Source organism: Psammomys obesus, unplaced genomic scaffold, assembly GCF_907164565.1.
Source record: "Psammomys obesus unplaced genomic scaffold, mPsaObe1.curated_primary_1811, whole genome shotgun sequence".
Taxonomy (NCBI): domain Eukaryota; kingdom Metazoa; phylum Chordata; class Mammalia; order Rodentia; family Muridae; genus Psammomys; species Psammomys obesus.
The window spans coordinates 4,508,843-4,535,184 of record NW_026586816.1 but is presented as its reverse complement, the minus strand read 5'-3'; the positions used below and the strand labels follow the sequence as shown (position 1 = coordinate 4,535,184).

The following is a 26,342-nucleotide window of genomic DNA, read 5'->3' as shown; positions in this document are numbered from 1 at the left end:
GGTCTCCAGGACCCCTGAGGGAATGAGGCTGTGAGAGATGGGAGGGAGTCAGGGGCATGGAGTGGATTGTGCGTCCCAGAAACCACGTCCTGTTCATTTGAGAGTGGGAGGGTGTTGAGCTGCTCTTCTTGGCCATCTCCCTCAGCCGCAGGGTGAAGGTTATTGGGGACTGGGCTTTGATGCTCAGTATTTCAGGCCTGCTGAATGAGCTAGGGCTGTATGTCCTCAGGCGAACAATGAGGAGGCTGGCACTGTGACACAGCCTCATCTACATTGTTTTCTCCAGGGCTGAGGCTCCAGGTTAACATAGTGACATGCTGGCCTGTATCTGAGCCGTATGGCCCCAGACAGCTGTGCTCCATGTCAGCATCTGTCACCTCATCCAAAAACAGCTTGAAAACAAACCAAATGTGGTGCTCCTGGTGATCCTTTTCCAGAAATAAGATGCCATCAAGGGCATGCCATGTTTGGGACAGGAAGATTCTCTGTCTTGGCAATAGCTAACAGAATGAAAGAATTTTGGCTTTCACTATGTTTTAGTGGTCAGAAAGGAATTTAAACAATTGTGTACACATGAATGTGTGTTACTATAAAACGTTACTTATTTAGAAATATGTATATGTGTATATATATACACACACACATACACACACACACACACACACATATATGCACAGTTGACTATACTGGCTGGGTTAATTGGGTCCAACAATCTGAATAACTTTGGATAGAAAATATTTGACATTAGAGAGATGACTCAGTGGTTAAGAGTACTGACTTCTTTCACAGAGGCCCAGGGTTCGATTCCCAGCACCCACATGGCAGCTCACAACCATCTGTAACTCTAATGCTATGGGATCTGACACCCAGTTCAGGCTTCTGCAGGGTTTACACAGACATAAGTGCAGACAAAACACTCAGACACGTAGAATAATAAAAATATATTAAAAAAGAAGTTACACAGGAGGATGTGCACAGATTATATGCAGGACACCATTCATGTAAAGGTCTTGAAAATGTGAGTTTTGGGAATTTGTAGGGCCCTGGAACTTACCCTCCTAAGGATACCGAGCTAACAAATACTGTATGGTGTAGAACAAATAGGTTTGGGAAAATGATGTTCTTAAATGCAATAAGTGGCATTTTATTATTTTATCATATAACACTCTGAGTTGGAGTAGAACTATGGCCTTTGCCTCGCTCCAGACCTCTTCTCAAAACTTAAAGTCACCCTAATCTATAAAGAGAGAAGTTATAGCAATCTCTTATACAGCCCCTCAGGGTGCTAAGAACCAGAACTCTACAAAGTTCAGCTTCTCTGTAAGAGTCCAGATAGGAGCCCAGTTAAGACCAGGCAGGCGCTGGAGCCTGTGGGAGCACTGAATGGAAGAAAGTGGAGGACAGGAGAGTGACAGGCTGAGGTGAGGCAGGGCGGGACGTGGACTCTGAAGGGTGCTGGAGACAGTTGTCTCTGGAGACGTCATGATGTTGAGAAAGTCAACAAAAGATACAAAACTTGAGGATCCCGCAGAGAGCAAAGAGCAGTCACAACAGATTTCAACCCTGAGAGCCCACACCGCCAATAAAGAAATGACATGATTTCAACACTAGAGGGCGTGTTTGAATCAGGAAACCTAGCCAGCCGGTGCCCTTGACTGTACCCCATCAGTAAAGGAAACAGTGCAAACCCAGAAAGCAGAAAAATGAAAGCAGAACTACAGCCTGAAGGAGAGAGAGCTTGAGAGTCGAGGCATTTCTCACTATGAGTGTTGTCGTACAGTATCATTTTCTGTAAGTGAGGCTGGGGAGATGACTCAGTGGTTAAGAGCTCTTCCGGAAGATCCAGGTATGATTCTCAGAACTGGAGGAGCATTTCACAACCATCTATAATACCAGCTCCAGGACATCCAAGGCCCACTTCTGTCCTCTGCAAGTACCAGGCGTGCAAGCGGTACACAGACATACATGCAGGCAAAGCACTCAGACACATAAAATAATGATAGTAATAATAATTTTTAAAAGAAAAATGAGAGTGGTGACAATATCCTCGCATGTGACACTTTGCAGTCATTGTTGCTGTGTGGCAGAGTTTACAGCAGCACCCATTCAGCCTGTGTGTTCTCCTGGACACTGCCCCATCATGGTGGAAAGCCTTATCTAAGTCCCCTCAAGCCTGTGTGGCTTTGTGACTTACTTGTGCCCAGTAGAATGGGACAGAAATTTTGCCACCTTTCTTCTGAGGATAAATTGGAAAGGAAAAGATCTTGCGGTGTCCATTTTGCTTTCTGCTTCATTCTTCCTGGATCTGTGAGCTGCATCCTCGAAGCTGTTAGATTGTTCTGAGGCTACTATGCTATGAAGAAGCCGCAGCTAACCAGAGAAACCAATGACAAAGCCCCAAACTACGTGGAGCCATGACCTACCACTTGCTAGCCTCCAGGCCACACCTCCTTCCCCCCCCCCCAACCTCATGTCCCAGCTCCAGCCACCATCTGGCTACAGCCTCATTTGATACTCTCAGCCAGAACTGCTCTGCCAAATTCCTCTGGAATTCCAGACCCTTGGAAACCATGGCAACGAGAAAATGAGCATTGTTTTGAACCACCGAGTCTTGTGGTCTTATTAACAACAGTGGATAATTAGGATGAATAAATCTTTAAGGAATAACAACAAGTTCCAGAGAAAAACAGCAGCTTGCTTAACAACTTTTACATTTGTTCTTGTTTTTGGACACTTTTTGAAGAAGCTGACATTCCAGAACATGTGTTTTTTTCTGAGAAGACTTATGGCCCTCTTAGACATGACTTATAAACTAACCTTTCCCCAGAAGAAGAATTGAGATATTTTTAGATGACTTCCTTTTCCTCTTGTCTTTCTGTTTTATAGCTGGGAAGCTTGAACTCTTCATTGCTTTTGGCCAAAGCTATGGGGCAGATTGTTAGAACTATTTGCTTTCTCCGTGGATGGGACGAAGCTGGAGAGATGCAGGCATTCGCAGCACATTGCACTGCGGTATGAAACGGATCTTTTTTCCGTGGATGTGAGGTTTATTCCTGAACGTGAGATGGCAGGACAGAGGAGAACGTGGTAGGATTCAGGGCCCGCCACTTGCCCAGGGCAGCCCAGCTAAGAGCATCTTTATGTCTGTAGCTGTCGGGAACCAGCCAGTTCTCGGCCGCGGCATCTTCAGGTCCACCCGCATTGAGCTGACCAAAGCCCAGCTTCCTTCAGGTGTGGATCATCTGACGGCCAGGGAAACGGCCCTTGGTCCCAGGCAGTGTGGGAGTGATATGCTCCTTATTATGCAGTTTGGACGTGACCACCTGGTGCATGTGAACTCTGGCCACTGCCTCGGGGCTTCCCAAAGGTGTGCATGCCTGTCCGAGCCTAGACGAGACAGCACTGAGATTAGAGACAGGGATAGCAGCCAGGAAAGTGTCTCGAAGGTCCCTTAGGGAAAGAGGCTGCTTTTGTAGCCACTGCACACCAGCTCTCCATGGGGTGTTTTGTTTTTTAAGTTACTGTTACAACTGAAAGTGAAACAAGAGAGAAAATTGTAAAATTTTCTCATAAAATCTCATGCAGGCAAAACAAAACACCAATGCACATAAAAAAATAAAAGAAATTATCGGAAAAAGAAAAAAAGAGTGCTTACTCTTGCCGGACATAGTGGTGCGTGCCTTAATCCCAGCACTCGGAGGCAGAGGCAGGAGGATCTCTCTGAGTTCAAGGCCAGGCAGGTCTACAAATTGAGTCCAGGACAGCCAAGGCTACATAGAGAAACCCTGTCTTGAAAAACCCCAAAATAAAATAAAATAAAAAATTAAATGGCCATGTCCTGGGAACACAGATTTAATTAAGTTAGCCCAAATGTCATGCTCCAACATGGGAAGAGTGTCATGAAATTTTTATAGTAATAGAACAAAAGAAATTGTAAATCAGGTGCATTAAAAATATATTGGTGGAGGGCTGAAGAGATGGCTCAGAGGTGATTACTTATTGCCCTTGCAGAGGACCTGGGTTTGATTTTTAGCACTCACATGGGAGCTTACAACCACCTGTAACTCCAAATCCAGAGGATCTGACAGCCTCTCCTGGCCTCTTTGGGCACTGCCTACTCATGGTACACAAACATACAACATGCAGACAAAACACTCATCATATAAAATAAAAACACATAAATCTTTTTTAAAATGTTGGTGGAAGTAGGTATGATGGTGGACATCTTTAATCCCACCACTCAGGAGACAGATGCGGGTGGATCTCTGTGAGTTCCAGGCCAGCCTGGTCTACACAGTGAGCTCCAGGGCAGCCATGGCTACCCAGTGATACCATGTCTTTAAAAACTGGTAGGAATATATGTGTCATAGCAACAGAAAAAAGGGAGAATCTCTTTAGCGACCTCAGAAGTTATGTGATGACATTTGTAGCCTTCAGGTCTATACAAGCTAGGGATCTGTTTGTACATTTCAAATACACCTGATGCACAAGGACTTAGATTCTTTAGGATGGGTTACCAGTACAGCTGTGTTTCTTTATTCTGTTATGTTGTATCCATTTCAGACAATAGATACATAGGGATAGAGTCTTCTAAAATTGCCAGTAATGTTCTTTTTCAGAATTATTCTGAACTGCTATCTCTGTTCCTGCTGTAACACTGAAAAAGAAATGTGCATTTCCTTCTTTCCTTTCTGTTCACTTTCTTCTAGAGATATGGCCAGAGGAGTTGACAAGGTCAAGTTGACAGTCTGAGCTGGAAGGGAAAACAGCAAGGTCTTTGGAGGAGAAGCATATTGGAATGGTCTTTAAAACATGCGTGCGTGCTGTGGCTTTATTTTCATGTCCTACCTGTGGGCACCTCACCCAATCCCAAGTTTAACAGCAGAAGTCTACTTTTAAAGTGTAGGGAGAGGGCCAGAAAAATGGCTCAGTGGGTAGTGTCGCTTGCTACAAAGCCGTGGGCCTACTGGGTGGAAGGAGACTAGTCCTCCAGACCTCCACATCCATGCCTGCTTTTGTGTGTGCACACAATCCACCAGCAACAAACATTAAGAAAACAATAACAAAGTAAACAAACAAACAAGTAAATAAATATTTGGCCAGGTGTGGTGGTGCATGCTTTTGATCCCAGCACTCCTGTAGGGGCTTGTAGATTCTATGAATTCAAAGCCAGCCTGGTCTACAAAGTGAGTTCAGGACAGCCAGCCAGGGCTACACCGAGAAACCTTGTCTCGAAAAACAAAACAAAGCAAAACAAAAAACAAAAATTTGAAAATGTGGAGAGATCCAAGCAGGGTGGCACATGAGTGTGATGTTATTTTGGGCTGCATGGGAAGTTCAAATCAGCCAGAGCTATGCTGAGGGAATGTGTCTCAAAAAACAAAATAAAGAAAAGATAGGGAGAGCATTCAAGCAAGTAGCATATTTTAGCATAGTTTAGCTTAATGACATATTGGCAGAGGCCTTAGAGTGTGGCTCCCTGAGATTTAAACACAAGTTGACGCCATCGTGGCCGTCAGAGGAGTGAGGGGGTAAGACAGATCTTACAGCGGTAATGAAGCATTTCGAGTGATGCCCGCCGGGAGCGACATGTAGGCCGGGACCTGAGCACACAGGGCAGAGAAGGCTCACAGGAGAAAGTCAGCTGGATGTGAGTAGGAAGGGAGAGCAGCCGGAAACACTGGCAGGGCCTAGAGGAGACGAAGGAGGGGCCCAAGGTGACTAGTTTTACAAAGGACATCTGGGCTTTGCTGCCAGCCAGCTCACAGGATTGTCCAGGACTCGTCCTTCCGTGCAACAAAGACACAAAACTGCCGATTTCCTAGGGTGCGGTTGGATTGAGGGACAAAAGGGTTCAATATAGTTCCTGTTCAGCGCTTTGAAAACAGATCTGAAAGGACAAGTGGATGGTAACAGGAGGTGGCAGCAGAGGGCAAGGTGGTGTGGGCTGGACAGCACTCCTTTCTGTGTGTGCCGTATAAATAGAACATAGTGTTCAGAAAACACCACTGTGTGGGGGTGTGTAAGGTGTATGTGTATTCAGGAAGTAACGTGAGGGTGTTTCTGTGTGTGTGCGTGTATGGGCTTGTGGTGGGAACATAGCAGTACCCCAGCCCAGGAAAAAGGGACTGAGGTCTAGAAAAGCTTTGAGGATGATTACAGAACAGCGGTGGCACAGTCCAGTAGAAACGCAGTGTGAAAGACGTATTCGGATACACACTTTGTTAAAGCACTTGTTAAAAACTGAAACACAGTTAGTGTTGATAAGGTATTTAATACAAAAGAATTTCAAGGTATTTCAGCTTGATAAGTATGAGCATCTACTATTGAGGTAGTTCGTGGTTTGGTTTGTTTTTTTAACTAAGACTTCAAATATGTATAACCTCTGCTTACTGTTCTATTTGGACATGTGAAAGTTCAAGTGACCAAAAGCCACCTAGGACTTCTGGCTGCCATATAGCACAGCCCAGGTGCAGAGGATCCTAACTCCAGCAGTGGTCACTTAGCTTTTCTCTCAGTATTACTTTTCCTCTTTAACCTTTGGCCCAGAGATAAATGGCGCTGCAGTATGGACTGTGAGTGTCCCAGGGGCCCAGGGTTAAGGTTCACACCCCCAGGGTGATGTTTGGAAGCAATAGAATCTGTAGGAATTGGGGCCTACTGAGGAGTCCTTAGGTCCCGGGGGTGTGTCCTTGAAAAGGTTAGGGATGCTGGTCCCCTCCTCTCTATTTTCTCCACAGTGAGCTCTTGGTTTTGCTCTGCCAGGTCCTTGCACCGTAACGAGCTGCTTCACCTCAGGCCTAAAAGCCACAGGCCACCTCATCATGGGCTGAGGCCTCCAGAACTGTGAGCCAAGTTGGCTGAGTTTCTACAGCTAGTTATCTTGGGTGTTTGTTATAGTAACAGAAAACTAAAGGCACTGGCTGCTCCTCTAGAGGACCTGGGTTTGATTCCCAGCACTCCGAGGTGGCTCCCAGCCCTCCAGCTCTGAGGGCTCTAAGGAGCCTCTTCTGGCTTCTAAAGTCACTGCACACGGTGCACAGACATACGGGCAGGCAAAACCCATTTACATACCACAAAGAGAAAGGTTAAATTAAAATAAAAACAAAAGAAACACCGAGGCAGTTGGTAAGACCTTTTTTTCTAATACAATTAATTTATGGAAAAACCCAACAAACAAAACCAGAAAATGAAAAGATTGGGGGGAGGGGTGGTCCTGAAACATCCTTTAACCCTTGCTGATGCTCAGAAATCTTGTGGCAGAAAACAAAGCAACAACAAGAACCTGTTTTACTTTCTGTTATTCCACACTCCTTAGTTAAGTATATGGAACAATGCTGTAACCTCTTTAAAGCTGGGAGTCTACATTTTGTAGAAAAGCTGTGGGAAAGGGAAATAAGCTAGATTTGCATCCCAGATGGTGGTTGCCATGGAATTTCTAGGAACTGCATACATGGAATTATGAGGGAATAGATTCTTGTTTTGTTTTGTTTGAGACAAGGTTTCTTTGTGTAACAGAGCTCTGGATGTCCTGGACTCTCTTTGTAGAGTCTTGAACTCACAGAGATCCCCCTGCCCCTGCCTCTGGAGTGCTGGCATTAAAGGCATGTGCCACCATGCCTGTCAAGTGAATAGATTCTTAAACTAAAGGTGTGGTCCACACTTGAAGATGCCACAGTCAGTGTTTAGTACCAACAGAAACTAGGTTACACACACACACACACACACACACACACACACACTGAACCAGCCACGTGCAGTGGCTCACACCTTTAGTCCCTGCACTCAGGAGGCAGAGGCAGGTTGCAATCTCTGTGAGTTTAAGGCTAGCCTGGTCTACAGAGTGAGTTCCAGGAAAACAAGAGCTACACTGTGAAACCTTGCTTTAAAAAAACAAACAACAAACAAACAAACAAATGAGCCTACCTAACTTTACTTTTTGTAGAAACGTGTCGGGGAAAACAGTTGTTTAATCCATTCTCTGATGTTGTCACAGAATATCCTAGCTAGATAATTTATAGGGAATGGAGGTTTTTTGAAGTCATGCTGCTAGGGGCTGAGAAGTCCAGGAGTCTGATGCTAGGCCAGCATCTGGTTGGTGTTTAGAGGGGCGGGGGCTGGGGGAAGACTTTTTGTTTCATTGTAACCTGATGGATGGCATCCATGATAAGTCGAGCAATTGTAACCAAGAAAGCTCCCCTGTGTAACAAAGCCAGTGTGCCTGCCAGCCCACTAAGCCATGAATGGAACACTTCCGACACAAGCACCACCCAAAGGCCCCACTCCAAACACTTTTGCTGTAGGAGCTAAGTGCCCAGTACACTGTTAAGGAGCACATTCAAACCACACCAGTAATAGACCTAAGACACAGCTGATGGCTTCACAGTCTACGTGTATGAGACGTGATGAAAGAGCTGTTAGAAACCTTCCCTGGAGCAGCCTTTCCAAACCTCTGACCCTGCTGTCTACATAGGAAATGGTTCAGCCGGTTCAGCCATGCCCAGAGACATTGAACACAACACCATAACCTTTTAGGTGACTTTGTCAGAATGCATGGGGAAATTAGCGACTACCGCGGTTTCCAGAGTAACGGCAACTACACTGAGAAATGAAACCTTAGTGGGTATCTCAGCCTCTTACTTTTGCCTTGAGGATGTTATTTCAGTCCTGGGAATTGAAACCAAGGCATCTCATGTGCTAGGCAAGTGCTGTCCCTGAGCTCCATTCCCAGCTCTCCTGTTACTTCCTGTTTGACAGGGTATCACTAGCTTGCCCAGGCTGGTTTTACATTGGTTTTGTAGCCCTGGCTAGACTTGAACTCAAGATCTTCTTGCTTTAGCATCCTAAGTGGCAGGGAATACAGGCCTGTGCCACCAGGCCTGGCTACCTTGAAAGATTTTATTTGTAAGAGTCTTTATAAGTAAGTGGAGTATTTTTTTTTAATGAGAATCATAACTCAGAATTCCCCACATTACGAAGTAGCTCATAGATACTTAACATTTATTTATTGATCAAGTTGTTGTGATTAGGAAAATCCTTTCTAATCCCACAAATTTGGCTTTCCTCCATATGGAAATGAAATTAAAAGTTAAAATAACTTAAAATCCTGAAGGTCAATAGTTTGTTAGAGAATTTCAAGTGTGTGGAGAAACCCGAGTAAGTTGGGAAGAAGTTTTTGTTCCTTTTGGGAACATAGCTTTGTTCAAATTCATTAACAAATTTCAGCAGCTTGCCTTTGCTGAGGAAATAAATGCTGGGACACTGTCCCAAGCTACTCCAGCTGCTTACCTCTGCCTCGAAGGAGCTATGGGCAGCCTGTTTCTCATCTCTGTGTAAGGATCTGTTTTTCTTCTACAGAGGCCTATTTGAAGTGACCAGTGCTTAGCATTTCTGTATAAAATTTTCTGTCATGTCATTTGTCTTCCATGTAAGTTCTGTGTGGTGCTTCTATGTTAGATGCTTTAGTTCTGGCTGCCTAAATCATTGTATTTCTCAATGTTAGGTACTTTTGGAAGCAATCCAGTTACATTTTACCTGATGGATAATTTTCCTTACTCCGTGCCTTGGTCCTCCAGAGACTGTTTGAGAAGCTCTGGGCGGCCCTACAGTAGTATTCATGTAAATCGGGTCATGTCGAGCAGTGTTTAGTTCTCTGCTGTGCCCATGTGGTAAAGATGTTGGGAGCCTACACTGCAGGGTGTGTGGGAAGGGCTCCATGCCAGACTGCAGCGAACTGTTAGACATGCCAGCGACAACCAGCCTCCTCCTCTGAGCACCACGTGCACCTTTTATCACTCGCCTAGAACGCCGTTTTGTTAAATCCACATGGCAAGTGTGTGCCAGAAGTCTAAAACCCAGTCAGACAGTCCTGATATGAAGCCCTGCCTCACGCTCCATACTGTTGTGCTCAGACAAGAGCTGACATAAGGCAAGGGCCTGGGCACACACAGTGAGATGTCGTCCAGGTGGGAAACTACAGCAGAGCCATCTAAGGATCTTTCATATGGAGAAGCTTCATGAAAATATAGGTGTGAAATACAGTTAGTGGAAAACACTTAACAAGCCCAGGCAGGATGGGAAGTAAACATGAGTTCAGCTTTGGTTGTTTGATATATAATAAAGATGTTCGAATGGGCAGCCACAGCGAGAGCTTATTTTCAGATTCCCATACCAACCTTTTGGAATATATGAAGTAATTTGGTTTGTTTGCTGTTCTGTTTGGCTGTTTCTCTTGGTTCTTCAAGACAGGGTTTCTCCCTGTAGCTTTAGCTAACCTGGAACTTGCTCTGTAGACCAGGCTGGCCTCAGACTCACAGAGATCTGCCAGCTTCTGCCTCCCAAGTGCTGGGGTAGAGGTGTGTGCCACCACCACTCAGCTGTTGTTTGTTTGCTTGCTTGTTTTTTGGTTCTTCAAGATAAGCTGTCTCTGTGTAGTCTTCTCTATCCTGGACTCTCTTTGAAGAGTGGGCTGGCCTCGAACTCAAAGAGATCATGTGCCTCTACCTCCCCAAATGCTGGCATTACAGGTGTGCACCATATGCATACCTTTGTTTGCTGTTTTTAGATTTAAAAATGTATTTTTATTAAGTGTGTGTGTGTGTGTGTGTGTGTGTGTGTGTGTGTGTGTGTGTGTATGCATGTGTGTATGTGAGTAGTGCCTGAGGAGACCAGAAGAGGGTGTTGAATGTGCTGGAGCTGGAGTTACTGGCAGTTATGACGTGCTGGGATCTGAACTCAGGTCCTCTGCAGATGCTCTTGCCCAGTCTCTCTCTAGCCCTTGAAGTAAGTTTTTATTTCAAGGGTAATCTTTAACAATGTATTAAGGTATGTTCCGGAGGCTGAGAAGATGGCCCAGCGTAGTGGTATACGCTTGTGCCCAGTGCTGGAGGGAGGAGACAGGCAGGGCCCGTGGCTCAGCGACCGACCAGCCAGTCTGTCTGAACCAGTGAAAAGATCTGCTTTTAAAAAGTAAGGTGTAGCGATTGGTAAGAAGGATACCCAAGGTCAGCCTTAGGCCTCCACAAGTGCGTGCAGAGATAAGCCCGCCTGCATACACACGTGCATATCACACACAATTATGTGCTGGGTTGCAGCTCTGTTACTAGGTGCGGGTCGTGCCTGCCCCTCCTCTGATCATGGCGGCCGGCCAGTGGGCGGAGGTGTGCATCCAGCATGGTTTTCAATAAAGTGAAGGGGGAGCGGGGAAGAAGGGCGTGACGTGGTATTTCATAAATTGTCCCTGTCTTGCGCGTGTGGGTGTCAGAACAGATCATGAGGGAAAATACCTGTATGTAGTGCTGTGGGCGAAAGTCAAGTGGGTTTGGAGTCCTGGCCTCCACTGTGTGCAGGAATGCGTGAGGAGCTTTGAAGGCAGGCCTGCACCCGTGTCCCCGTGTCCCCGTGTCGGCGCTGTGCTGATGGACTCTGGATGTGGCAGGCTTAAAAGTTGAATCTTCTTAAGTGACTGGTGAAGGCCATGGAGGATATTCCAGGCCAGGTGCGAAGGGTGGATGTGTGTGATAGTTACATGGAGTGAACAGGAGGTCTGTAGCCTGTTAGAGAAATAGTGTGAAAATGTGAAGGAAAAGGAAAGAAACAACCTTAGTAAGTCATCCTAATAATGTAATGCACAGGGAATGGACATGCACTTAGCATTATTTATTTATTTAGAAAAGTAAGATTTTGGTGTGTGTTATTTAATTTTGGAATATTCGCAACAATTGGGAAAGAATCTAATTTAAACTTTCCACTCGTGCCAGGATATAGGTATTAGTGACGACAGTGAATAATCTTTATGTTTTGCTTTCCTTCATGAATGTGATGCTTGTATTTGTGTACTAAGACATTTTTGAAATGGTAGGGTACTGACAGGAACAGTTGTCAATGAAGTATGTTGCTGCATGGGATTCTACCCTGGAAGCCCACAGTGGAAGATCAAAGCCCCCCCTTGGAGCTCATGTACTGCAAAGAGTAAGGAAGAAAGCTTGTCACATAATTGATAGTGACAACAGGATGGCTGTCAATCTATCCTCTGTCTTAGGAATACTATTTGGAGTCTTTAAATTCTGAGCAGCAGCTGGGAATTTGGAGGGCATTGTTGGTTCAGGAGACCCTGTCCCCATTTTCTGGTCCAGAGGTAGGCCTGGGGTCAGCATGGGCAAGAAAGCCATGCCTGTGTTCCTGTCTATCAGTGTCCTCCTACGGCAGGCAGGGAACCAACCACCTGTGTGGTTGCTCGTGGTGCTTTTAACTGTATACAGATCCTAAACAGTAAATTCTGGATGTTGCAGATGGAGACCTGAACTTCCACTGGGAAAGATCAAATTTCTGAGCCTTCAGAACTCTGCAGCAGACAGGCCTAAACTGAAGGTGGCCAGCCCTGACCTGAGAGGAGAGAGATGCTGGCCTGACAAGGTATGTAAAAATGAGATGATGAAACCAAGTGCACAGCAGCCTAGGGATTTAGTCCATTTCCAGTCCTAACAGCAAGGAACAGTAACAAGCCGGGAAGCCTGGCGAAGTGTTGCATCCTCAGTTGGAGTATATTCTGTGCCAGCTTTGGAAGGTTGCTGTGGAAAGTGTTTGCAGCGGGATTCCTTTCATGATGTAGCAGAAGCAGAGCCTCCCAAGAGTCAGGATATTTTAGGAACCCCAAGAATATAAAGTAGAATTATGTACATTGTAGAGGGAATTGACCACATGTCAGGCACAGCCTTAGTAGGTTAATTGGTTTAGTTGTCACAAGAGCTGAATGGGGCAGGCATTGCTATTGGCACTGATGGTACCATCCAGAACATAAGAGCACAGAGTTAGTCCACGGCCTGATCTTTCCTCTTTCTTTCTTTCTTTCTTTCTTTCTTTCTTTCTTTCTTTCTTTCTTTCTTTCTTTCTGTCTTTCTTTCTTTTCTTTTTCTTTTTTTTGATAGACTTGTATATCTCTACCTTTCAGGAAATAAGCATGGAAGAATATCAGTTCTTATCACTGTGACACAGTCCAACAAATGGTTACAGTGGCATTATTGCTCTTCCAGAATCTTGCTACTCCTACATCAATTGGGAGGTCTACTTTCCTTCTGCTTGAATCTTTGCAGGGCTTAGTGACTGAATTGACACACATCACAAGCAACTAAAGCAAAAGGGATGTGGCTTTTGCCTGGATTACTGATTGTCTTGGGACCTGTGGTCTTGAGAGAGAGACACCATGTTGTAGGGAAAACAGGTCCTGGTTCCAGTTGCAGCCCACCAACCTGTGAGTGAAGCTCTATAAGGCTGGCCCAGCCTTCAGGTGGCCTCCACGGAGCCTAGTCAGATGGAGACAAGCTCTTCTTGATGAACCATTCTTGCAAAGCCCTGCCCTTGTGGCAGATGGTGACCAAAGTAAACATGGCCATTTCCTTTCAACTCACAATGACAGCATTTAAGGTATTTATCATGAAGTTCATTTACAATGAAGAAAACCAAGAGCACATGAAATTAAGTGATGTACCCAAGGCCACACGGCTAACTAGTGAGTTGCTTGTGTTGACCTAAAGTTTCCTATTTTCCTGATTGTGACTCCTTACTGTGGATCCAAGTTAGATGTCCTCTGCTCTGGCTTAAGCATATCCAAGACCTTCTGGTGTCTGCTCATGTTAATGCCATATGCCTTTTGTCTATTGTGCAGAAGAATTGTCATATGACACGTTGATCAATGTTTTTACCCCATGTTTGGCCTCATGAAAGTCAAGGATGGGTTTGTCTCAGACGTCTCAGCTCTTTTCTTCTAGCATAGGTCTTGACCTAGTACAGAAGGGCAGAGTGCGTGTGAAATCCACCAAGGGAATTAATGTGGATTCTCATTGCAGAGATGACAGTGGGGTGAGGAAGTGAAGACATCTATCTGCCAGTACCAAACTCTTCTCATGGCGTTTAAAGCTTGTCTGTCTTTTGAGGCTGTTAAAAGTAAACTGAGGCCAGGCATGGTAGTGAATGCCTATAGTCCCAGCATTTAGAAGACCAAGGCAGATAGATGATGAATTCAAGGCTAGCTGTCTGTGGGTGTAGCTCAGTGGCAGAGAGCTTGCCTAGCATGTGCAAGACTCTGGACTCAATCCCTAATAACAGTCCCCAAACAAAACAAACAAAAAAGTAAACAGCCACAAAAAAATATTTCTAATTTTACATTTAGTGTGCATGTGTGTGTAGGTCAGAACACCTATGGGATGCAGTTTTCTTTTTCCACTATGTGGGTTCCAGGAACTCAGGTTCTCAAGCTTGGTGACAAGTGCTTTTGCCTGTTGAGCCTTCTTGCTGACCACCACAATAACATCTGGAACATCAGGCAACTGAATCACATGGTTTCACAGAAGTGCTGGGGCTCCATTGGCAGTGGCCAGGAAGAGGCCCTGGGTACCTGGTGCTTTCATAGTCACAGAAGCAAAGCAAAGCAAATAGTTATGATTATAAAGTGGCTGTATTTGGTTTCTCCCATTGGAAATACAAGAAACAGGCGGACGATCCACCAATCAAACAAAGCTTAGGTCACATCTAATGACCAGCTGGTTTTGTCTGCTTTGAGGTAGTAAGTTCCCACCTCCTCGTCTTAATTAACTTTAATAAAGTGAAACTTTGTTTCTTGCTTATGTGGTCTTTCCTGTCCAATAAAACGTCTTTGATTTGGACTTGTACAAATAAATGTCTTCAATAAAATGTAGCTGTAAAGTAAACAAAAACAGGAACTTACACAAGGCATCCTGTGTTTCATTAGAGCGTGAAAATAGTGACAGACATTTTTAATGGGGAAGAGCAACTGTCTGCCACTGGAAAGACACTGGGGCGTGCTGCAGTTAATGTATTAGCTGCTTTTTCTGTTACTATGATGAGAAGCCCGATGAAGTGACTTAAGAAAGGACAGGTTTATGTGGGTTTATGGCTGAAGATACAGTTCACCATGGCAACAGGGGTGTGAAGGCAGCCGGTCACATGTGTGACCAGTCAGAAAGCAAAGGTGACTGCTGGCACCCTGCCACTTTTTCTTCAAAGTGAGGCCACCGCCCAGGCTGTGGGACCACAGGTCCTCAGCAGAAGCCAATACTATATTCTGCTTAGTCACAGGCATTCTGTTGTAGCATCAAAGCAGAGCTGGAAGTTGTGCAAATAATAAAAGTCTTGGCTTTGCTCATAGGAGTTGTGGTACTGTGTTTCAGCATGTGTGTGAATGTGTGTGCTCATCACTACAACTATTTGGGAACCAAGAAAAAAAAAAAACATACCTTTACGTAGTCCAGAATATCTAGTACTTATCTCTATACTTAGAATCCATAGGAACCCAGAAGTAATGGAGGTGGCAGCAAAATCAAAATATAGATGTTATTTATATTACAAAATATGGAAAAAATTGTCAAAAATGTTAGATAACTAACTTTTTAATTGCGTTTTGCATCAGCTGGACTATTAGTAGTTAACTTGGCTGCTTATCAAGCTGCTGCAAATCCTGGAGAGATGGCTTAGCGCTTAAGAGCACTGGCTGCTCTTCCAGAGGACCCAAGTTCATTCCCAGCACCCACTTGGCAACCAGCAACCGTCTCTAACTCCACTCCCAGGGATCTGGCCTTTATGGGCACTGTATGAACGTGGTACATGGACACACATGCCAGAAAATACAAATAAAACTTAAAAACCCCTTACTCCCACCTTAGGAAGGGTTGACTATCACTTCTGGAAACGCTTAGTATCAGTAGCTTAGGGTCAGAAGTGTCTTGGTTTTGGTTTTTCTTTTTTTTCTTTTCCTTCAGATTTGCAAATATTTGTATTGGTTTTACTGGTTGGCCATCTGAAACATGATGTAGGGATGTCCATTTTGTAGCTTAGTCACTGATTTAACTCATGATTCGATGGGAGTGATGATTTGGGCCAGGCCCAGCTGGTGTACCCGGCTAGTTTGCTGCATTTTTCCACTGTGGTCCTCTGCCCTTTGTCTAATGGAAGATGGCACCTGAGGGATGGCTAACTCTGTTCCGTGCGTCTTCATCCTCTAGTCTGAGCTTGTTGGTGTGGAATATGGCTTTAAGAAATGGAGAGGACCTAGACCCCCTGCTCAGATGTAGCCCATTGGCAGCTCAGTCTCCATGGGAATTCCCATAGTAAGGGGAGCAGGGGCTGCCTCTGAGTGAACTCGTTGATCACTTCCCTCTGTGACCTTGCTGGGCCACAGAGGAAGGGGATCCAGGCAGTCCTGATGAGATTCGATAGGCTAGGGTCAAATAGTAGGGGAGGAGGACTCCCCTTTCAGTGGAGAGAGAGAGAGGGGATGGGGGCAGGTTGGGAGGGTGGGACCAGGAGGAAATGAGGGAAGGGGCAACAATCAGACTATAAAGTGGATAGATTGTAAAAAAGAAAAAGAAAAAAGAAACGGAGCATGTTGGGCTCTTTGAGAGCCTGAAAACAACAGTGTGACTTTCCCACATCCTACTGGACAAAGCAGATAGACCAGATTCAAGAGGTAAAAAAGAAAGATCTAGCCCTTGACTGGAGGAGGAGCTCCTAAGCCCCCTTGCAAAGGGAGGTGACATGGGGGCACAGGTTGTGAAGGAGAAGCTGGTCCTTGAAATCTGCAGCACCACAGCAAATGTGGACATTTTACTGCGGGGAGTAACAATGTTACAAAAAGATGCTGGAAGGGAAGCTGTTTGTGTGGTTTATAACTCCACGGAAATCTAATGGGATTGAGAAGAGGAGGTGCTGAGCTGGTCCCAGAACAGAAAAGCCGCACACATTCCCTCTTAGCCATCACACTGTCTGCACAGGCGGGATTAGGTTGCAGACATCAGAGCGCAGTTGGTGACAGGTCTGGTCCCCCTTGTCCCCCTCCTTACCCTCGTTGTTCTTTTATCTTCTTATTGATGGGGGAGGGAGTAGTGGCTGTCACTCAGCAACAAGCCCCACCCTACCCCCTTAATTTGACATGCATGGAATGCTGTCAGTCCTGAGTGCTTTTTGACATTGCAGCTTCAAGATCTGTGGTTTTGTGTGTTGGAAGAGTAGAGAGTTGTGGGTACGCGCCAATGGTCTGTCTCCTGTACCCTTTTATAACTGAAGTTAAGGAATGCTGCCGTTTCAGTGCTTTGCCTCTTAACACCCCAACTCTATCTGTTGTCACTTTAGAAGCCTTATAAAAGTGGGGGTGTAGTCTGCCTTCCATGTCTTTGGGTCTATATCTATGGTTTCAACTAGTAGTAGTTATAAAGTGGGAAAGACAAGAAAAACCTCAGACTAACCGACTGGATTATAAACAAGATCTAACTATCTGTTATGTCCAAGAATCTCATATGCAAACACATTCCTAAACTGGGAGTCACAGGTTGGAAACCAACCAGTGTGTGGGAAGTGCAGATAATAGTGTAGTGATTCTGTATCTTATGGAGACTTCAAATCAAAACCAGTCAGAAGAGACAGAGCAGCTACCTCCTAATAAAGGAAACAATTCATCAAGAAGATTTGTCTATCGTAAATATACACTGAGTCATGGGCCTCCCTTTTTCACAAAGAAGATGCTACAAGGTGTAAGAGACTGTGATACAATCAGTGAGAGACTTTAATACCCAACTCTCATATCTTTGTGGGGCTTCTACAGCCAAAAATCATCCAAGAAACTCCAGAGTTAAATTATACCACAGACCAACTGGATTTAACAGATATCTACAGAGAACATCCCACCCAACAGATAGAGAGTACACATTCTCGGAGGAAAAGGAAGAGTTCCTAGAACTTAGAAAAGAGAGTACAATGTACCAACCTCTGGGGTGCAGCCAACGCAGTACTGAGAGGAAGGTTTACAGCTGTAAGTGCTCACATGAAGGCGTCAGGTTGTGATAAGTAACTTATTATCCACTTCAGGGTTCTCAGAAAACAAAAACTAAAACCCAAATGCATTCCATTGGAAAAGAAATGATAAAGATGAAAGCAGAAGTAAGTGAGCTAGAAACTGAAAGAACAATGGAGAGAATTGCTCGAAGATTGGTTATCTGGAAAAACAAGTAAAATTTGTGAACCCGTGGCCAAACTAACCAAAAGAAAAGGAAGATACAGGCTATTCAATTAGAAATAAAAAAGGAATTTTTATAACAGATTATAATGAAACCCAGAGGATCATTAGGGAATACTTCAAAAGACTTATATTCTCAAAAGCAAAAAAAAAAAAAAAAACTTAAAAGAAATACATACATTTTTAAATGCATTTTACCTACAAAATTAAAGCCAGGAGATATAAACAGTTTAAATAGAGCCATAGTAAGCAATGAGATTGAAGTAGCAATTAAAAGACTCCCCACAGAGAAGAGCACACCGTTCCTTGCTGAGTAGGTCGAGGTGTGTGGTCCACCAACTTCCTTAGCGGTCTAGTCTAGCGGCAACACGTCTCCAACTGTCCCACAACATAGAGAGTGACACTATCTCACTCTATGAAGCTAGTGTTACTCGATACAAAAGTCAGATAAAAGCGTAACACAAGACAATTACAGACCAATGGTGAACGTGGGAGAGAATCACAACTTCTGATAAACCGAGACGTGAAAATGCTCAATGAAATGCTAAGAAGTCAAGTTAAAGAGCACACCAAGAAAGTCATACGTCATGACTAAACTGATTTCACCCCAAGGATGAACGATCATTTCAATACATGTAAATTAATAAGTTTACATAAATGTATAAAAATACTTAAGGACAGAAATTACATAGTCATTTAGATAGGTGCAGAAAAGACGTTTGAGAAAGTTCAAAATGTCATATGATAAAAATTCTGAAGAAATTTGAAATAGATGAAGCACATTATCTGAATAAAGGCAACATAAAACAAAGCTACTATGCTATTTGGAGAAAACCTGAGAACATTTCCTCTAAAATCTGGAACAAGACAAGAGTGGCCTCTTTGCTCTTATTCAGCACAGGACTGGATTCTTACCTAGAGCAATTAGACAAGAGAAAGATAAAAGGGATAAACTAGGAATGAAGTCAACTACCCCTCTTTGCATGTGGCATGATTATATACAGAACAGCTCCTAAGGACTATCAGAAAACTTTCAGACATGATAAACACTTCCAGTCATGTTGCACGTGACAAAGCAATGTGTAAAAGTCAGTAGCATTTATACCAAGAATGAGCTTGTTGAGGACCATGTATGGATGCACCCTAGAGCCCCTGCTCAGATGTAGCCCTTGGTAGCTCAGTATCCAAGTGGGTACCCTAATAAGGGGAACAAGAACTGTTTCTGACATGAACTGGATGGCAGGCTCTTTGCCCCCCCCCCCCAGGAGCAGCCTTGCTAGGCCACAGAGGAGGACTTTGCATCCAGTCCTGAAGACACCTGATAAACCAGTATCAGATGTAAGGGGAGGAGGTTCTCCCTTATCAGTGGTCTTGGAAAGGGGCGGGGCGGAGATGAGGGTGGGAGAGTGGGATTGGGAGGGAAAGAGGGAGTGGGATACAGCAAGGATACAAAGTTAACAAACTGTAACTAATGTTAAAAAAAATAAAAATTAAAAAAAAAAGAAAGAAGGAAAAGGAATGAGCTTGTTGAGGAAGAAATTAGAAAAAACAGACCATTGACAATGGCTAAAGAAAATAAATAACCAGGAACAAACCTATCAAAGGAGGTGAAAGACATCTACAATGAACCCTTTAAGACACTGAAAAAAGGACATTGCAGAAGATACTGGATGATAGAAAACCTTCTATGCTCCTGAAATGACTGAATTAATGCTATAAAAGTGGCTATACTACCAGATTAACATCTAGATTCAATACAGTCCCCATCAAAATTCCAGTGATGTTTTCACAGAATAAGAAACAAATATCCTGAAATTCATATGGAAACACAAAAGAACATAGATTTCCCAATGCAATCCAAAGCAGGAAGAACTCTGCCAGTGATAACAGAACTATCCTAAAGATCATAGTAACAATGACAGCATGGTACTGGGACAAAAACAGACATAATTATAAAGGTGTCAGAAACACATTTGTGGAAAAATCTATTCAGCAAATGGTACTGCTAATGTTGTATAAACAACAGAAAACTAACCATCCATGTCTCTCGCTCTGCCAAAAATCAAGTCGGAATGGACCTTATTTTAAAGCCCAAAACACTGAAACTTCTAGAGGAAAACATAGGGCAAACATTGCAAATTATAGGCAAGAAATTTCTGCAAATCTTTCTTTCTCTTTCTCTCTCTAAATATATGTGTATATATATGAAGATATTAAACATCAAAAAATTATAGCTCCCAACAAATAAATATAACAGACAGTTCTCAAAAGAAATACAAATGGACAAAAAAAAATCAGTGAAATGCAATTAAAGTTACTTTGATATTTCATCTCCTACAAAAATGATAAATTCTGGGAAGAATGAGGGGAAATCAGAGCCCATATTACTACTGTAAGAGTGTTCAGTGATTAAGCCAATATGGGAATCAGTGAGGAGGTTTCTCAGGTGATTAAAAATAGAGCTGACATATGGGCCATCTTGATCCTCATGAGCTCTTGAACATGTACTGAAAGGACTCTGTCTTACCAAAGAGGAATTTGGATATGTTTATTGCTGCTTTATCTACAGTTACAGGGCAATTGAATCAGCCTAGATGTTCATAAACAGATGTGGTGCATACACTGATGGAATGTTATCTAACTGTAAATAAAGGTGCACAATTATGGAACTATGTTGGATGCAGATAAAATTCTGAGTGAATGAATGTTGTTGCCGTGAGCCTGGCCATGTCAAGGACCCCAGTGCCTCAGACTATGAGGATGGCAAAGCCCTTTCTGGGTCAGGCTCAGAGGAATGGGAAAGCCGTCCTCTGGTCCTCGTACTTGAATGTTATGAATGATTAAAAGCAGTGTGTCCAGACAGTCTCAAGCACAGCTTCCTTCTCCCCTGCAGAGATCTCCTACAAAGATAAGCTGACCTGCCTCCTCTTCCTCGTTCAGCTATATACAATAAAGCCACCTCCCCAGTCAAGATCCATAAAATAACTGCTGAGTTTCCAAGCTGCTGCTGGTATGTCTCCATCGAAACGCACATCCCATCCGCCCCCAGTTTTCCTGTACGTGTGTCTGTGTGTCTCCCATTCCTTAGTCTCCCCAGTCAGGTCAACCCCAAAGCCATGAGGCCACATCAGAACTAGAAAATATATTAAGGTGACCCATACTCCAAAGGACAAATACTGTATTTTCTCTCTCAAGTTAGGATCTTAGTTTCTAGTTTCTATAAACAGGACTATGTGGTATTGAGTGTGGGTGTAAGTCAAGAAGCAAGAAAGAGGACCCTGGCAGGAAAATAAGATGTTTTAAGGAAGTGGGTGAAGAGCATAATAGAACAAATACGACTGAAAGAGGAAAGGGGAATACCAGGGGCTGAAGGCTATAGTGACAGAGGGGAGAGACGTGGAAGAGAGGCAGGGGAAGATTTTTTTAAACAGGATGTGTATGGAAATGTCATAAGGAAACAGTATTCTATATGTGTATTAAAACATTTAAACCTACTTATTAAAAACAATGAAAAGTAAAGCAATGAAAATCCCTGTACTGTGTTGAACATGTATATACATATCTTATGCCTGTTCTTATTCCTTTAATAATACAACTATTTACATGTCATGTCCTAGAAATGTACTGTAAAGATATGTATAGGTTGTGTGCAGATACTTTTTCACTGTATATAAGGGACTTACCCAGCCTCGGATTTTGCTAACTGAGGGTTCCTAAAACTAATTCCTGGGAATACTGGTATATAAGATATGATATATGTGTGTGTGTTCCCTTTCTTGCTTTAATGCTGCATAAGAAACTAAGATCCTCGTATATATTTTACATGGGGAAACTGAGACCAAAGAGATGAAGTTGACTTGCCTGGAATACATAGAGAGCAGCTAAGGTGGCCTGTGAAACTGGATTCTCTAATGTCCCAATGTCCTGACACTGGGTAAGATGTCTTCCCCACCAAGAACAGCCAATGTTCCAAAGCTTTGCACTCCTTCCCCTTGTTAGAATTTCAGTTAAGATCTGGGAAGGGGAGGGGTTGCAGAAAAGCAAGATGGTGGATGGTACCGATGAGAACTTACTGCAGGCAGTGAGTGAACTGCCTGCAGTTGGTCCTCCGCTCCACTGGCATACCTGTGCAATTAGGGTGTGTGATTCTTATCGCCGACTTTGCATCCCTCCTCTCCCCTGGCTCACTCCTGAAGGTTCTTCCAGCAGCTTGAGTGCTGCACTTTCCATACCACAGACAGTGCTGTGGTACTGTTCAGAGCCAGCCCTGAACTTCTGCCCGCCAGAGCAAAGTCCCAACTCCTTGCTCTCTCACCGTCCCTGAGAGCATCTCCCAGGCCTCACCCTGCACACACAGGAGCACAGCCTGACCCACCTTCTCTATGGATGCCCTCTCCTCCCCGTGCTGTGATAGAATCTCATAAATCTGGTGCTTCTTGGTCTGTCTGCTCACTGTGCAGGGGAAGGCATGTGCCGCCATCAGCTGGCTGGAAAGTCTTAAGGGGTTTAGTGACAATGCATTTTGCTTCTTCTCTCTGCATTTAGTTTTTGCCCACTCAATCCTATTTTCATTCTTCTCAATGATGGTTTAGAATATTCAGTATGGTAAGAGTGTAGAATCCTTTCTTGAAATAAATATTATCGTTGGAATGCTTGCTGTGAGTCATGTCCTTTCAAGCAGGCTGCATGCTCTGACCTCTCTTGAGTTTGTTGGTAGGTGCTCCTCTTGTCCCCATTTCAGAGTTGAAAATGAGTTGTGGCATCGGCACAGTGGTGTTCAATGGTATTAGTCATTATTTGTGAGGCTGTGCCTTAGTTTGGGTCAAGAATTGGAATGTAGGGCCAGAGAGATGGCTCGGTGGGTGAAGGTAACTTCCGCCATGGCTGGTGACCTGAGCAGCCGGAGCTTGGTCCTGAGGCCCACATGGTAGGAGAAGAGAACTGACCCCTGCAAGTTGTCCTCTGACCGCCACGGATGCACCCTGGCAAAATACGCCACCCACATAAAATAATTAACCTTAACATGTAGAATGAAAGGATGTAGTGATACCAGAAGCGCAGTGCACTGATTTGGCTTCTGTTGCTATGATAAAGTACTGACCCAAACCAACCTGAGATGGAAAGAGCTTCTCTTCTTACAGGTTACGGTCTGTCATTAAGGAAAGCCAAGGCAGGAGCTTGAAGCAGAAGCACGCTTACTAGCTTGTTCGCAGGCTCATGCTCAGCTACCTTTCCTATACAGCCCAGGCCCACCTGTCCAGGCTGCCCCTCCCATCGTGGGATAGGATCTCCTATGTCAATTGCCAAACAAGAAAATGCCATGGGGCTGGGCAGATGTCTCGGTGGTTAGGCACAGTGGCTGCTCATCCAGAGGAAGAGGTCCAGTCGTCCGCACCTGCACGGCTGTTCACCAACATCTGTAGCTGCACACAGGCGTCAGCACCTCCTCTAGCCTCATGAGCATCCGGCACGCAAGTGGTCCACAGACATACATGCAGGCAAACCGTTCACACACGTAAAGTAAAAGCAAAAATTTACAAGGAAAAGAAAAACCGTCCTACACATATCCACAGGCTGATCTGAGGGATGCAGGTCCTCAGCTGAGGCTCCCTCTTCCCAGGTGTCTGAGCTGACAATCTAGATTGGCCATCACACACGTGCCAAGTGGGCAGGGGAAGGAGAAGAGCCGTGTGGTAGCCTGTAAGTGTATTTTTGTTTGTTTCTATTGCTGGGATGAAGCACCATGCACAGAGTGACTGGAGCGGGGAAGAGTTTCTTCCACCTTACACTTCCAGGTAAGTCTCTCATTAGGGGAAGCCAGGGGAGGGACACAAGCAGAACAAGAACTGGAGACGGGGATGGAAGCAGAGGCCGTGGAGAAAAGCTGGCTTGCTTTCTTAGTACACCCAGGACCGCTTGCCCAGGGATGGCCATACCTGTAATGGGCTTACTAACCACTGAAACAATGCTGGCAAGCTGACCTATAGCCTGCACTCACGGGGTCATTTTTCTTTTCACGAGGTTCCCTCCTTTCAACCTAGATGTGACTCTAGCTTGTGTCGAGCTAACAAAAAAAAAAAGACTAGACAGCATAAGAAGTGTGGGGCTTCGCTCCACTGGGGGTCTGTGACAGATTATATAGCAGAGACTTTGCCACCATGCCGTTAAAGCACGCAGAATTTAACTGTCCTTGTGAAAACAACTCTTTAAAGCAATTGTGAACACAGTGATATCCTGTACATTGTTGCTTCCCATTTTTCCAGAGAACAAGTAAGGGAGAACCTATCACACATGATTCCTTTGGCTTCCAGTATGGTCCTGTTGCCTCCTGGGTCAGCACTTATCCCCCACACGCAGTGAGAACATAGATTTTACACATCGTTAGCTCGTGTAACTGTTGATAGGTTGACTGAGGTTGGACAGAGTGAGGCTAGACTCAGCTTGGCAGAACCTGGTTGTGTCGTTCACACATCTGGAGTTGGCTGATGCAGGCTGAACTTACCTGGCTGACAGCTTCTTCCAAGACCCGGCTCAGCTGGGCTCCTGGCTGACGGCTGTTAACACTGGCCGCTCCTCATTGAGTCATAAGTGCAGGATCGGAGCAGTAGCTGCCTGAAGGATGCTCCTCTCCTGTCACAGTCCAGGAAGAGTACAAATAGAAACACGGGGACCTCCTTCCACCTTGGCTTGTCAATTCTCTGTTGTTCTATTGGCTAAAAAGCATGGCACATGCTCAAACCTGAGTCAAGAGGAGGCACAGAGTATTTGCCTTTGCTAGGAGAACTTTTGATATTGACCTTGGCTTAAGATCAACAGGGCAGTCTACCCTCTTGCCTCTGCCTTCTGCCAGATTGGGCAACCAGAAAGTAAAATTCGAAAGCCTTTACTTTACTATTGCCAGTTTTAGTAGTAGTTGTGGTTGTCCTTGGTGACCTGCTGATTGCTTAGTGGGGTGCTGCATACATTAGTGTTGCAGAGACCTCTTCAGTGTCTCTGATGTTGTCTGGGACTTTTTGCTTTACTTTGTGTGATGGCTTTGTTCATCTTAGACTCATGATGCCTTCAGAGTTTGCAGTGTGCTCCACGCACAGTGATAACTGTCCCTGCAGCCCAGCAGCTGCGTAAAAGGTCTGATGTGAATCCCTGGGGACCAGTTGCTCTTGTCTGGGGGTAAGTGCAATAAGGACACTGGAGAAATTTCCAGTCTTATGGACATGTGTGTTTTCCTACATTTTAGGTGAAGCCGTTGGATGCTGTAAAATATGCAATTTCTTTGCTTCTCTGGATACCTTGGCTCTCTTAGCTGGCGAGGACACAGTGTAGCTGGAAGGAGACGAGGCAACGCTTTCACACTGGTTATAAATTTACAGAATTTTTTCCAAGTTAGCATGAAAAAGACTTTATGTTTTATGCTTTTTCTAAGTTCTAAGTCATAAAGCATATGCTAGAGTTGGCATGACTCTTGAGTTCCTGGCTGTGTATAGAAGGTCTGCAAAAGAAATCTAAGCTCTGCATGGTTGACTGTCTTTCCAGCTCGCCCAAGTTATTTATACTGTGTCCAAGCTTTGTCTAAGCAAGCCAGGCAGGCAAGCAAGCAAGTAAACACAGGAGCCCGATGCTGGCACCACACTGACCGCCTCTTATTTGTCCTGATGGAACATTCAGGTATTGGTGAAACTCTATGTCTCATTAATACTGCCAAATGTCTGTGTCTCGTGGCTGGAGAGATGGCTTGCTGGTTAAGAGCATTACTGCAAAGATTCCCAGAATCCTTGTGGGGGTGGGGTTTCATAGCTGCCTGTAATTCCAACTTCAGGAGATTCGTTGCCCTCTTCTGGCCGCCAAGCGCACCCATGTTCACATTCACATACCCACACACAGACACATATATATACACATAGTTTAAAGTAATAAAAATTAATCTTTTAAAAATGCCTGCATGCTTAGTGGCATGCTTCTATCTTACAGATTAGCATAACTCAAGAGAAGGAAACCAAATGTGTACATCAATTAAAAAGTGACACCTTGTGCTGTCTAGATTCATGTCAACTTGACACAAACTATAGTCATCTGAGAGGAGGAAACTTGAATCGAGAAAATGCCCCCATACGATCAGCCTGTAGGCAAGTCTGAAGGGCATTTTCTTAATTAGAAGTTGATGGGTAGAGGAGGCAATCCGTTGTGGGTGATGCCACCCTAGGGTGGTGGTCCCAGGTTCTATAAGAAAGCAAGTTGAGCAAGCCAATGAGCAGGTCAGTAAACAGCACCCCTTCATGGCCCCTGCAGTAGCTGCTGCCTCCAGGTTGAGTTCTTACCCTGG

The 26,342-nt window shown here is 44.5% G+C and overlaps 1 protein-coding gene across 1 annotated transcript in view; it reads left to right on the top strand.

The window, feature by feature from the left end:
* The first annotated feature begins 3,140 nt into the window (after positions 1–3,140).
* Positions 3,141–26,342, top strand: part of Rin2 (Ras and Rab interactor 2) — a 118,832-nt gene continuing 95,630 nt past the window's right edge. The window contains exons 1-2 of the mRNA XM_055602611.1: positions 3,141–3,367; positions 12,291–12,414. Coding sequence (XP_055458586.1) covers positions 3,141–3,367; positions 12,291–12,414 — 351 coding nt within the window. The remainder of the gene's footprint in view (positions 3,368–12,290; positions 12,415–26,342) is intronic.